The 11,666-nt window shown below is 40.7% G+C and overlaps 2 protein-coding genes across 2 annotated transcripts; both read left to right on the top strand.

The window, feature by feature from the left end:
• The first annotated feature begins 2,444 nt into the window (after window positions 1-2,444).
• On the top strand, window positions 2,445-4,591 carry mrpl53 (mitochondrial ribosomal protein L53). The gene is made up of 3 exons (XM_041053588.1): window positions 2,445-2,562; window positions 3,424-3,536; window positions 4,378-4,591. Exons 1-3 carry the CDS (start codon window positions 2,468-2,470, stop codon window positions 4,494-4,496), a joined length of 327 nt encoding a protein of 108 aa, XP_040909522.1. The 5' UTR covers window positions 2,445-2,467; the 3' UTR covers window positions 4,497-4,591.
• A 1,559-nt stretch (window positions 4,592-6,150) lies between these two features.
• Window positions 6,151-7,591, top strand: fabp4a (fatty acid binding protein 4a). The gene is made up of 4 exons (XM_041053950.1): window positions 6,151-6,309; window positions 6,477-6,652; window positions 6,766-6,867; window positions 7,314-7,591. Exons 1-4 carry the CDS (start codon window positions 6,237-6,239, stop codon window positions 7,365-7,367), a joined length of 405 nt encoding a protein of 134 aa, XP_040909884.1. The 5' UTR covers window positions 6,151-6,236; the 3' UTR covers window positions 7,368-7,591.
• The last annotated feature ends 4,075 nt before the right edge of the window (window positions 7,592-11,666 follow it).

The following is an 11,666-nucleotide window of genomic DNA, read 5'->3' as shown; positions in this document are numbered from 1 at the left end:
ATTTCTGTTTTTACTGATTCATGGGCTCCAGGATTTTGAGTGACATGTTTAGTTGTATTTAACAAGTGCAGGAGAGGAATAAAAAGGCCTGAGAAATGTAATTAAGAGTGTCCTGCAATTTTATTTCTTTTCATTTTCCTCAGTGGTACTCTGAATTCGTGTTAGTCATACTTTTGTGGACAGAATGAATACAGTACTAGAACCAAAGTATGCTACTTCCTTGCCTTCTGTGTGTTTGTCTCGAAGGGGAACACCTTTTCTCTAACAGTAAACCTACTGGTGTTTCCCAAGAAACCCTCTGGGCGTTCACACATACATTGTTTCAGTCCTTCTCGATTCATTCTCTCAGCTGCAGCTCCATGTTCACTCGAATATTCAGATAATATCACAGCTCCTATACTACGCATCCACACCTGAATCGGGTGTCACCCACAGTGTGAAGAGCAGGTGGTGTATGAACTCTTAAACTAAGAGTGCAATGACTCATTGAACAATGTTATACCCTGGTGGAGTAATAGCACCAAACAGCAGCAACAAAGACAAAACTCAATAGCTCTGACAGTTGCACATCCTAAAATGCCAGCGTTTCCTTGAGAGAGTGTTTCACAATGAAAGGAATATTTCATAACTCATTGTCGCGCCCAGGCGGAGACCGTGATAGATGAAATCCTGCACCAAGACAATACCTTTTTTCTCTTTGAGGTCAACCATCCCCCTGAGCATTCATTGTTTTGTTACCACCCACTCCCCCACTTTCTTATGACTAGACGCTCTAAACAACTATCTGAGTGTGTGTGTGTGTGTGTGTGTTGTGGCAGGGTGGGTGTGGGGTGTGTATAGGAAATGCTTCTGCCTCTCAGTAGCCGTATGTCTAAATTTAGAGCCCCAGTGCCTCCTCTGTCCAACTGTCATAGGCTGGGTCGAATTGTCGGCCTTTCGGGAAAGAGACTTGAGGCCTGTTGAAGTTTGGATAAACTGTACACGCTCAGTGTGCAGATCTGAGAATAACCCATTTGTTCATCATGTGCCCTGAAAATAGGGTGGCTATAAATACCCAGCTATACTGCACAGAGGTCAAGGAAGTACTAACATAGAAGCGTAAAAGCGTTTTACAAAACGGGGTAGATAGATTGATGGGTGTGTATTGTGTTCCCTCTCTTTTCTGAAGATATTTTTTTTCAAAACAAGTCATTGAGCGAGAGAAAATAGCATCTCACCGCTGACACTTAATTCTCAGTTTTCTGAGAAAACATGATGAACTCACATTTACCACAACTACTGAAAAGAAGTGGCCAAGATATAAATTACCACCCACTTGGTCACAGTTTCCTTTCTGAAAATCAAATTTGACAAGCTTCCTTTACCAAAAATACAAGATGGCTGATTTGATGTTTCAGGCTCCTCTTCCATTATACATTTATTCCACAGAAACAATTCATGCCATAATTAAATTGGACTCAAAGTGCAAACGCTGAGAAAAATTTAAATGCATTTCCCTCTCTGACATGTTTTCATACCCTGACAGGCTTTTGACCTTTCTCATCTGCAGAGTGCAGGAAGTAGCAGTAGCTGGAGGACCATTTTGCATCCTCCTTGTCTATTTGATTATGAGATGTGTCTGTTTGATTGTCTATTTGGAGAGCAGCACCTCCTTTATTGACTTAGTGCCTGACAGAGCCCCCCACTAACGTAATTCTGTTCAGTGACATCGTTTGTCAGATGGTTACAGGACGGTGTCACAGTCAGTTTCCCTCTGAGTTTGCGTTAATGAGCTTTGTCATATCATTGTGAAAGAGATGCTGCTGTTCAAGTGGCTCTGATTGTGTTGCTGTTTAAACTCACCAATGTGAAGGCTGTTAACAGGTATTAAACTATGACTATGTCCTTACAGAGACACCTGACGAGAGAGCAGGAACATGGCCGTGCATTACTGATACCTGCAGAAGCCCCAGTAGTGAAGTCTCATATTCAACAACCAAAACAACAGCTCTGGGAACTGGCAACATCTTCCATAGAACCCATGGTAAAAATGCCTAAGGTGTATGAGACAATAAATTTCATTCCTTGCCTCAAAAATGTTATCGTTTCACCTCTCAGAGTGCAAATACAAAATGCAAATCAAATGTAGTCAAAGATTCTGAGGGATGATGTTAAGGAATAAAAGGAATAAAGAAATCAGTGAGCCCTGCCAACAGGTTATTGAAACTTTGGAGGTGGAAATTCAAATATAAACCTCTGAAAAGCCAACAGACATAAAAATCATTATCCCCTCAGATTTCTGCATTTACTAGGCGCCCATGGCTCAAACAAAACCCACTGTTTACTTATCATCTCTATTTATAATGACATTTAAATCTCCCAGTCAGCCGCTTGACACCGGTGAGTTATTTATCTTCTGGCGCCCTCTAGTGGTCCACGCGAGATGCATCGATCTCCGTCGAGGAGGTTAGAGGTCACTGCAGAAAACATGGCTGCCCCCAGTAAGGCGACCGTGGTGCTGAAGGCTGTGAAGAAAATAACGGTTCGGTTTTGTCCGTTTGAGTCCAATGTCCGGTCCACACGGTAAGAAGTGTGTATTTGTGTGTGTATGTGTGTTTTATCGCCATGTTGTCTCGGCTGGACTGCGGATAGAAGCAGGTTTGAAGTCTCTCAAAGAATCCGACAGTTTCCGAACAGCAGTCGCCACAAGGTTGTTTTTCATTTTCATTACTGGAGTTAGAAATATAACTATGAGTAGTCTCGTCGAACCTGAAGTGACTGTGCTCGCTTTACACGGTTAATTTATTTGTACTGCTTGTTCAACTCAACGCAAATAGCCAATCACATGGCAGCGGTTCAGTGCATTTTAGGCGTGTAGACATGGACAAGACGACCTGCTGAAGCTCACACCGAGTATCAGATCCATCCACCCCTGTATCAGGGGGTTCAGGCTGCTGGTGATGGTGTGGGAGAACTGGTTTCTTGAACTTGACAGTGAGTTCACTGTATTCAAATGGCCTCCACAGTCACCAGATCTCAATCCAATAGAGCACCTTTAGGGTGTGGTGGAATGGGACACACGGATCATGGATGTGCAGCCGACGAATCTGCAGCTGTGTGATGCTATCGTTATATCCTTTTCACTAAAGCAAACCTGCCTTCATTTTTAAATGAAAAGCCCTGCACACACACACACACACACACACACACACACACACACACACACACACACACACACACACACAGTTAGTAACTCGTAACCACATCTGTGAAATACATGTGGAAAAAGTACATTTATTTTGAAATTAAAGTGTAAAGTAACAGAAAATGGAAGTACTCAAGTACAAGTACCTCTGAATTATAGTGGAGTACAGTACTTAGATATGCATAGTTACTTTATATCTCAAACGTGATCGGTTGCAAAATACTCTTCTTGCCCCACAGGGAGTTTCTGGCCGTGGTGGGCTCGGAGAAGGCCAGGTCTACCAACATGAACTGTGAGGTGATACCCATGGTGAAACATGACAAGTCTGAGCCAGTAGTGGATATTACTTATGGCAAGTATTATCTGACCACACTGAAATGTGTGGGAGAAGATACTTCACAGGTGGACTGTATTTTATATAGTTTGTCACTACTTACTAGAAAGTCATTACATGTCCAGTTTTTTTTCTAAATACCAAGTTTGTTTTTTATGTTAGCTGAGGATATTTTGGCTGAAAGATGGAGACAGAAAGATAAAAAGTAAAGGTATCATAATGCATTTGAAGACATTTAAGTTACATTTTGATATTAAATTACATTCTAAAAAATAAGCAACTTAAGAAGAAAATCTTTGTTATGGCAATTGTATTTACATAAATTTGACTGTCTCAGTATAGCAAGAAAAGCCTGCAGATCTCGTCAATGATTTAGTCACATAAAACCTTACATTGATCCAGAGTTTGACATCATTATGATTAGCTCTTTTTTTATTTTAGTTGGTCTAAGCTGTCTAAACCTAGCATGTCTAAAAAGTCTACTTGGAGAAGACCTTTAAATGAACTTATTGCAGTGCAGCAGATGTGGTGTACTGATGTGTGTAACTGGCAGGAAGGGGGCTGGATTGTTGTAGTGTTAGTGCTAACCTTGGTTCATACTGTAGTCACAAGTCACAACTGTATGACATATTACAGTCTAAGTATCCCTCCCATACACAATGAGTCAGATACTTACCAAAAACAGAAATGTCTGCCACAGGTCAGCAGAACATTGTGAGGAAGTAGCCACATGTTTTACTTGACTTTTACTCAGGTTAAACTTTTCACCTCTTTTGCTTCTTGCGCTCCATATACACAGAGATCAGTCATTGTGGCTCTGTGAGTCATCGCATTGTGTCTTTGTTTTTCCTCACTACAGTGGATGGAGAACGGCTGGTGATGAAGGGAGAAAAGCTGACCAGCAGCGAGATGCTGAGCGCATTTCGGTCACGCTGCATAGCCAAGGACCCACAGGCCAAAGGTGCAGCGAAGAAGTGATCATCTGCATGTTGAATATGCGTGTGTTGAATTTATTTGTATTTATCTGTGTACATTCTTGGATGTTTATAATAAAAGTATCTCATTTAAATGTGGGGGTTCTGGTGTGACCTTTGAAGCTGCTCTGCATTGATTGTGATGTGACGTAACGTTGAGAGGCATGATATTGAGTCAGTTGCTCCTCCTCCTATTGAATCGCTTGTTACAAATTCCTCTACCTTTTTTTTTTTTGCTGTCAGCGTGAACTTTAACACGGTCAAACTGAAAAAGAAAAAAAGGAAATACTGTACCCTCTTGTTAAAGGGAGATGATGTGGACTTCCCCATCAGTTATGCTTATGTTCTCCATATTAAAGGCATCAAATGAAATGCTTTAACTGCTTAAAAATGCATGCTGTGATCAGTAGAGGCTCGTGGTGTGTCCTTGCATAATGTGCTATTTAGCTGATAAAAAGAGACCATTCCAGTGTTTTAGAGAACATTATGCAAGCTCCAACCTTTGGCACAGCATGCTTAAATGTTATTTGGGACAGAGTTTTAGATGCAGCCCCGCTGACAAGGAAAAAAAAAAACCTTTCACCCAGTCACAGACAACTGAAATCCTGACGTCTCTGCTACTCTCTGTTCCATTAGCATCTGTGACTTAGTGGGTCTTCTCCATGGATGGATTATTATTACACCCATGGTTTTCACAGAGAAAATGTATTTTTCATCAGTTTTTCTGATAAGCTGAAGCATGTTCACGATGGGGTTTACTGTTTATATTCCAAGCTAAATAACTTTAATATCTTCCATTATACAGGCAAGTGTGCTAACGAGTCACCCTTTCTAAAATGTTTTATAAGTGTTAACTAATTGTTTAATTGGTAAGTCATTTATTAATGCTTTATGTATTGATTATAAGCCACAAACACATTTTGAATTGTGAAATTGTAAAAAATCACAGTAGCTAGTATTGCTCCTTTCTTTATTGTAATGTAATCTATAATAAGTCTCTCATGCTCTAACAAGCCATTAAGTCTGCAATATTAGTGTTAATAAATCATTAATAAGGGGAACAAAGTGTTCTTAATATAAAATCTGCTGCTGTAAATGATAAGTTGTTAACATGCAGATTTTCGTTTAGATTATCTACAGAACAGTTGTAGAAATAAGTGTTTAAACAACCAGTCAAAGGAAATGTTTACAACGGGGCAACCTAAATGTGTTTAATCTCTCATAACTGGCCAATAAAGCATTAGTAAATTATATATTCATGATTAATAAAGTCACAATTAACTGTTCACAAACCAAGGGCAAGTCATTTTCATAGAGAATAATAATGGTTAGCTTTTACTCATGTATGACTCAACATATGAGACAAGTTGTTGCTGTATGCTGACAAAATAACTGTTTTGGTTAAAATTTTAATATGTCAAACTTCTACTGTCCAGACAGGGTGGCAGATACACGTTTAGCTTATCATATAAACAAAAACCCATTAAGATGTTACAGCTTTGGGGGAGAAAAAAAAATCAATTAAAAAAAAAAAACTTGAATGAGAAAAGCTGTTTAGTTACAGATGTTGGATTTCTATTATGTGACGTGTCAGGCTGTGATTGGTTCCTCCTCCGTCGCTGAACGTCGGGCTGGCCCTTTAAAAAACGCTCCGAGCCTGTTCCCACACTGTAAGAGGGTTGAATTCGGAGTCACATCCACTGGCTGCTGTTCAGGAGAGGATATCACAGGAAAGACTGCAAACATGGTTGAGAATTTCGTTGGGACGTGGAAGATGGTTTCCAGCGAGAACTTTGATGACTACATGAAAGCAATTGGTAGGAGAGTGTTTGAATTCGTTGATGAAAAAAAAATTGAATTAACTTTCATAATATGGACTGACAGTATTTGGATTTGCTCATCTACACACAAGAGCAAATATTTCAAGTGTAGTACTCTGAATGCATTTTGATTTTCTTCCTAACGTTAACTTCCTGCTCTGCAGGTGTGGGATTTGCAACCCGGCAGGTGGGGAACCGGACTAAGCCCAATTTGGTAGTGGCCGTGGACGACCAAGGAAATGTATGCATGAAGTCTCAGAGCACCTTCAAAACTACTGAAATCAAGTTCAAGCTCAACGAGCCTTTTGATGAGACCACCGCCGACGATAGGAAGACAAGGGTTAGTGTGAAGTGATGGGGAAGAGAAAGAGAGAGAAAAAGAAACTAAATCACAGCCCACAGAGTCTTTTCTGTGCAGGAATTAACGGGTTGTCTCTGTTCTATGCCCTGCAGACCGTGGTGACTCTGGAGAACGGCAAGCTTGTGCAGAAACAGAGCTGGGACGGCAAAGAAACGAATATCGAGAGGGAGATCTCAGATGGGAAATTGATAGCGGTAAGGATTTTTTTCCCTCCCCAGTGTCGTTTTATAAAGTCAGGTAACTTGGTAGTAACTTGGTAGTATCTTTCATTGCAAATGTTCTATGTTAATTACCACTTATTCTTAATGTGCATACTCCTGTGCCTACATTTCACTTAAGAGAACTCGGGCAAACATGTATAACTGTACTTCAGGAGCTAACTGTAAAGAGGGGAAACAGTACACTTTAGTACTGTAAAGACACAAATCCCAAGAATGCCCTTGCATGTGAACGACAGACACCCCAACAGGAATATACTATAAGATTAAGTGTAAAAATATTATGCATACACACGTATTAAAGCTTTGCTCAATAACTTCAACCCAAATTCAAAGCACATGCAGGAATTCATTGTCACTGTCTTTACTACACCACCTCTTTTGATCTTCAACCCGTACCTGATTTCTCCCTTTTCCCATAGAAATGCATAATGGGAGACGTGGTCGCGGTGAGGACATATGTGAAGGAGGCATGATGGGGTCCCTCCTCGGCCCACTCCTTGGATGCATTGCTGGATGACAGGCTCAGTTCAATGAGCGCAATACCAAACTAAAGTAATGGCGTGTTCAGCTCTTCTTATTCTTTATCTTCACTGTGTTGCCAAAATCAAATTTCCGTGCCTCTGTTCTCCAACATGACACATTTGGTTTCATTTGGAATTGTTGTGGTGATTTGAATAAAAATGAATGAAAAACTGTCCAAAATGTTGTCTTTGTGTTTACTGACTGTACTGATAGTTCTCTGTAAGTCAGTTAATCTGCTGTTTATTTGAATGGTGTCGTATCCACATTCAATTATGACATTCTTCAAAGCATTCCAGCCATTAGGGCATGCAGAGGAATGCTGTACCAAAAAAAAAAGTTCTCTAATGGGAACATACCACCTATTTTGACAAGCTGATTTCCTGACTTTAATGGTTTATTCTCATGCCCGCTGAATATTACTGTAATTATTCCAGTTGCAATCACATTTTCCAGCTGCTTTTGCTTGTACGGTTCATTTATGCTTCCTTATTTTGGTCAAAAGACAAAAGCTAAAAGGGGTCCAAACATGTTCCCCACTCAAAGGTCAAGAAGCAAACAGTCAGCCATCCTAATGATATATGATGTGTGTTGGCAGGGGCTGCTTGAGGAATGTGAACTCTATTTAGAAGTATCAAGGGCATCATGCAGAGAGTTCGGTGAGGAAATGTATCCCCTCTTCCTTTTTGGGAGGTCGAACATTTCCCATTGCACATGTATTGGCAGCTGTACGTACGTGGAGAAACTAAAAGCATCATGGGTTGTCCCCATAGACGCCCCCGCCCTTTGGCCACTGGTCAAGTGTGTGTGTCTGTGTGTGTGTGTGTTTCTGTGTGTTGGGGTTGAGGATTGTTCCAGAGGCGACATCCACTTTCCCATGACAGGAAAGCGATACGATAGCACTGATTGGACCTAATGGCCAAAACAGCTGAAACAGGTGGAATTGTGGGCCAACACTCTTGTTCCCTTCTGTGTGGACAATGGTACTGGCGGCAATTGAGGACATACAGTATTTGAACTTTTGGGGAGATGCCAAGTGGATGAGAACATCACAGTGGATGGCTAGCAAAGGTCACCAGAGTTGTCATTGGCTGTTTCAGTGCCGCAACTATATTTCACTTTTACAGTTAAGGAGCCATTGTTAATAACAGTGGCACTGTAAGACACATGGCCCTTTGCAAAACAACACACAGCGCTAATCTGAAACTGTTAGAGGACGTACTATTTCCTCTATGCACTTAACACTTAACCTTTTCCCATCTGTTACAAAAAGCAAGCAACTTGGCACCAAAATTATTTTTGTGCAACCAAGTCACAAGAAAACCTTGGGGCCAGGCAGTGTTCCAGAAGAGCAGTGCCTTTTGGCTTCAGGGACTTCAAAATCTCTACTAGATAACTTTCAGGGAACAAGAGCCTGATAGCAGTTACCCTATGCCCCCCAAACAGGTCCATTCAGCCAAGTCACCAATCATCCAAAAATGAAAAAATCAAAGAAAAAAAAAGACTAGATAACCATAAAGTTGCCACATCGTGAATCATTTTGCAGTGATTTGAGTGTGAAGTATGTCAACATGAACATTACTTTTCACTAGTAATATGGTATTAATTTTAACACATACCTGTGGCTAACATTGTAGAAACATGTTTTTTTTCTTACTGTTTACATGTTGACCATTAGAGGTAAACCTTGCTGCTTTTATATATGTTGTAGGCTCTTTAACATCCCAAACCGAGCTTTGACCAGACAAAACGCTGCTGCAGCAGGTCATGTCTTCTAGGTCACAAACCTCTGCTGTCTGGCAAAAAAAAGAAAAACTTGACCAAGCTAATCTGAAGAGCCCCCACTCTTTCTCTGTGCATACTATTCAAAATTCTGTGTATGTGCATTGTAATGGTTCTTCAAAAACATGATCATTTTCTCACAGCCAGAGAGAAAAGATCACATCTGCTACGGATTGACTTACAGGTGCAGTGCTTGTGATCCACAGGCATCCCCGTCACTTTGTTTGGATAACTGTGGGGAATGAGGCAGATCTCCACCTCCCCGTTTTATCTCAGACATCTTGATTTGATGGTCCACGGTGTTTTTTTAATTATCTAAAATGAAACTTGGAAACTGGAGCTGGAAAACTTCAAGAAAAAATATGAGTCACATTCTGCAAGTGGCTCTCACTTTTTTTGCGACTGTTAGTTGCAGCCTCATTATGTGATTTGGTAGGAGCTGTACAAAAAAACAATACATGAACAGTGTGCATGAGGCAGAGATTCCCTCTGAGCATCTGAAAAAATATTTTCCAGCATAAGGCCCAACAGGATAGAAGGGAAGGTAGTGCAGTGGAGAGGAAAGGTCCTGATCTTCCTCCGTTGCCCACAGTTGACAAAGGTAAACCTTACATCAGCAGTGTGGTTTCAGAATGCAAATTAGGAAACTGTTTGGGAAGGGAGGAAGATAGTGAGAGGCCTGCTGAGAGTTCGCTGGCATAACACAACAGGATAAAATGGCAGTTAGACATTCAGTGGTATCAACCTCAGGTTAGGATATGTCACGTTCAAGAAAATACACTTAGGTATATAAATAATATGGTGTACATGAAATGACTCATACACTACTCACACAGTGCAGACTGCCGATTTGAGTGTATGTGTGTCTGTGTGTGATCTCATGCCTGATGGACAAAGATAACTTGTTGACACTGGAGATGTTGTGTGTTTTAGAAAGATTGTCTTGGACATGAGAAGAATGAACTCACATCCTCTGCTTGACATCTGGAAAGCTCCACTTGACTTGTGGTGTTGACACCCTTCCTCCGCTTGTCCTCTGGTTGTCCTTAACTTAAACTCTGGCAAACACAAACACCTTTCATGTTTAAGTGGATCGGCACTGATGAGTGAGATATAAAGTGAGATATAAATTCTCATGCAACACAAGATGCGTGGCTCTGTTTTTTTACTTTTCTTGATGTTGATTTTTTTGTTCACATCTGAAGAACTGTGAAGGTGAATTAGACAGATAACAGTTTTAAAATTTTACAGATAATTCCCTTAGTGATGTCAGCATACGTACGGCATAAGTAGATATGGATTTTTAGAATTCAAGAAGCTTGTGATAGGTGACCTGACTGAATGTTTTTCCAGTCATTTTTCTGCCTCTGTCTTTTAAGTGTCTGGATAGATTTTATGCTTGTTCTTGATCATTTTACTTGTCAAATAAGACTTTAAAATCCAAAAATAAACTCCCCTTTATCACTTGTTTTTCAATCAAAAACATTGCACTGAAATGGTGAGATTGTAACTTAATGTGTCAGTGTTAAATGTTGATACAAAAACATTTGCTTCAGAGTAGCTTGATATCAGCTTTCTCATTGTGGTTTGCTGTTGAGTCTGGATGGTTTTGGCTTCAGGGAGGGAAATGCAAGCAAAAACAAAATGAGGAGACTATCCCATCTGTACCTACAGCTCAATTCCCACTCCCACTCTATGTTTTTCAACTTAGGTTTCTGCTGGTGGGTGGGGATGGCCTTGAGATCAGCCCCCACCTGGATTCATTTCACAAAGTCTGGGAGGGTTGCTGTGAGGTTTATGCTCTCACATTCACTCATAACACGGTGCATTCACCAGTTTCACCTCAATCCTCTCCACAGGGCCTAAAACACCCAAGATCAGTCTCCAAGGACAACCAAACAGCTGGGCAGAACTATGTCGATTGAGGCCCCACGGAACTGTAGGGAAGGCTGGTTGCCATGCAACAAGCTTTCTTTCTACTGAACCTCGCCATCCAGTTATAGCTTACTAAAGAGTGGACTCTGATTTCTTCAGCAAGTGTCTGAGTGTTATGCAAGTGGTGTCCTGTCTGGTCACACAGAGGCAGACTGTTCCATTATCTCCCCAAACACTCAGAGAGATGTGTCTGGGATTCCAGGAAGGGACACTGTTTTGGATCAAGGTTTGGAACAAGTGTAGACATCTGGGTGAAACCAATCACAGCAAAACTTTTTTAAAAACTTGAGTAATTTATACAGTGGAGTCCAAAAGTCTGAGACCACTTTCCCACTCAAAATGAGAAAGTGGTCTCAGACTTTTGGACCCCATTGTTTATCTTTATATGCAAAAAAAAAACAGTAAGTCATTGTTGCTTAATTCTGAATCTGATAAGTAATATAATTGGTCTGCTCTTTTCCACTGTTTATATACTGTATGCGACGGCACCACAGACTGCAGCCTTCAAAACAATCATGTAGTTGAATTAACGCCTC

The sequence above is a fragment of the Toxotes jaculatrix genome, chromosome 13, assembly GCF_017976425.1.
Source record: "Toxotes jaculatrix isolate fToxJac2 chromosome 13, fToxJac2.pri, whole genome shotgun sequence".
In the NCBI taxonomy this organism is placed as follows: Eukaryota; Metazoa; Chordata; class Actinopteri; family Toxotidae; genus Toxotes; species Toxotes jaculatrix.
Note: the sequence above shows the minus strand (reverse complement) of the source record. Positions and strands in the feature narration are given on the sequence as shown.

Excerpts from the sequence above, each read along its gene's own strand:
- mrpl53 (XM_041053588.1), top strand. The coding sequence starts at position 2,468 with ATGGCTGCCCCCAGTAAGGCGACCGTGGTGCTGAAGGCTGTGAAGAAA. Across the intron at positions 2,563-3,423 it reads TCCAATGTCCGGTCCACACG|GGAGTTTCTGGCCGTGGTGG; the intron begins GTAAGAAGTGTG and ends CTTGCCCCACAG. Across the intron at positions 3,537-4,377 it reads AGTAGTGGATATTACTTATG|TGGATGGAGAACGGCTGGTG; the intron begins GCAAGTATTATC and ends TCCTCACTACAG.
- fabp4a (XM_041053950.1), top strand. The coding sequence starts at position 6,237 with ATGGTTGAGAATTTCGTTGGGACGTGGAAGATGGTTTCCAGCGAGAAC. Across the intron at positions 6,310-6,476 it reads TGACTACATGAAAGCAATTG|GTGTGGGATTTGCAACCCGG; the intron begins GTAGGAGAGTGT and ends CCTGCTCTGCAG. Across the intron at positions 6,868-7,313 it reads CAGATGGGAAATTGATAGCG|AAATGCATAATGGGAGACGT; the intron begins GTAAGGATTTTT and ends CTTTTCCCATAG.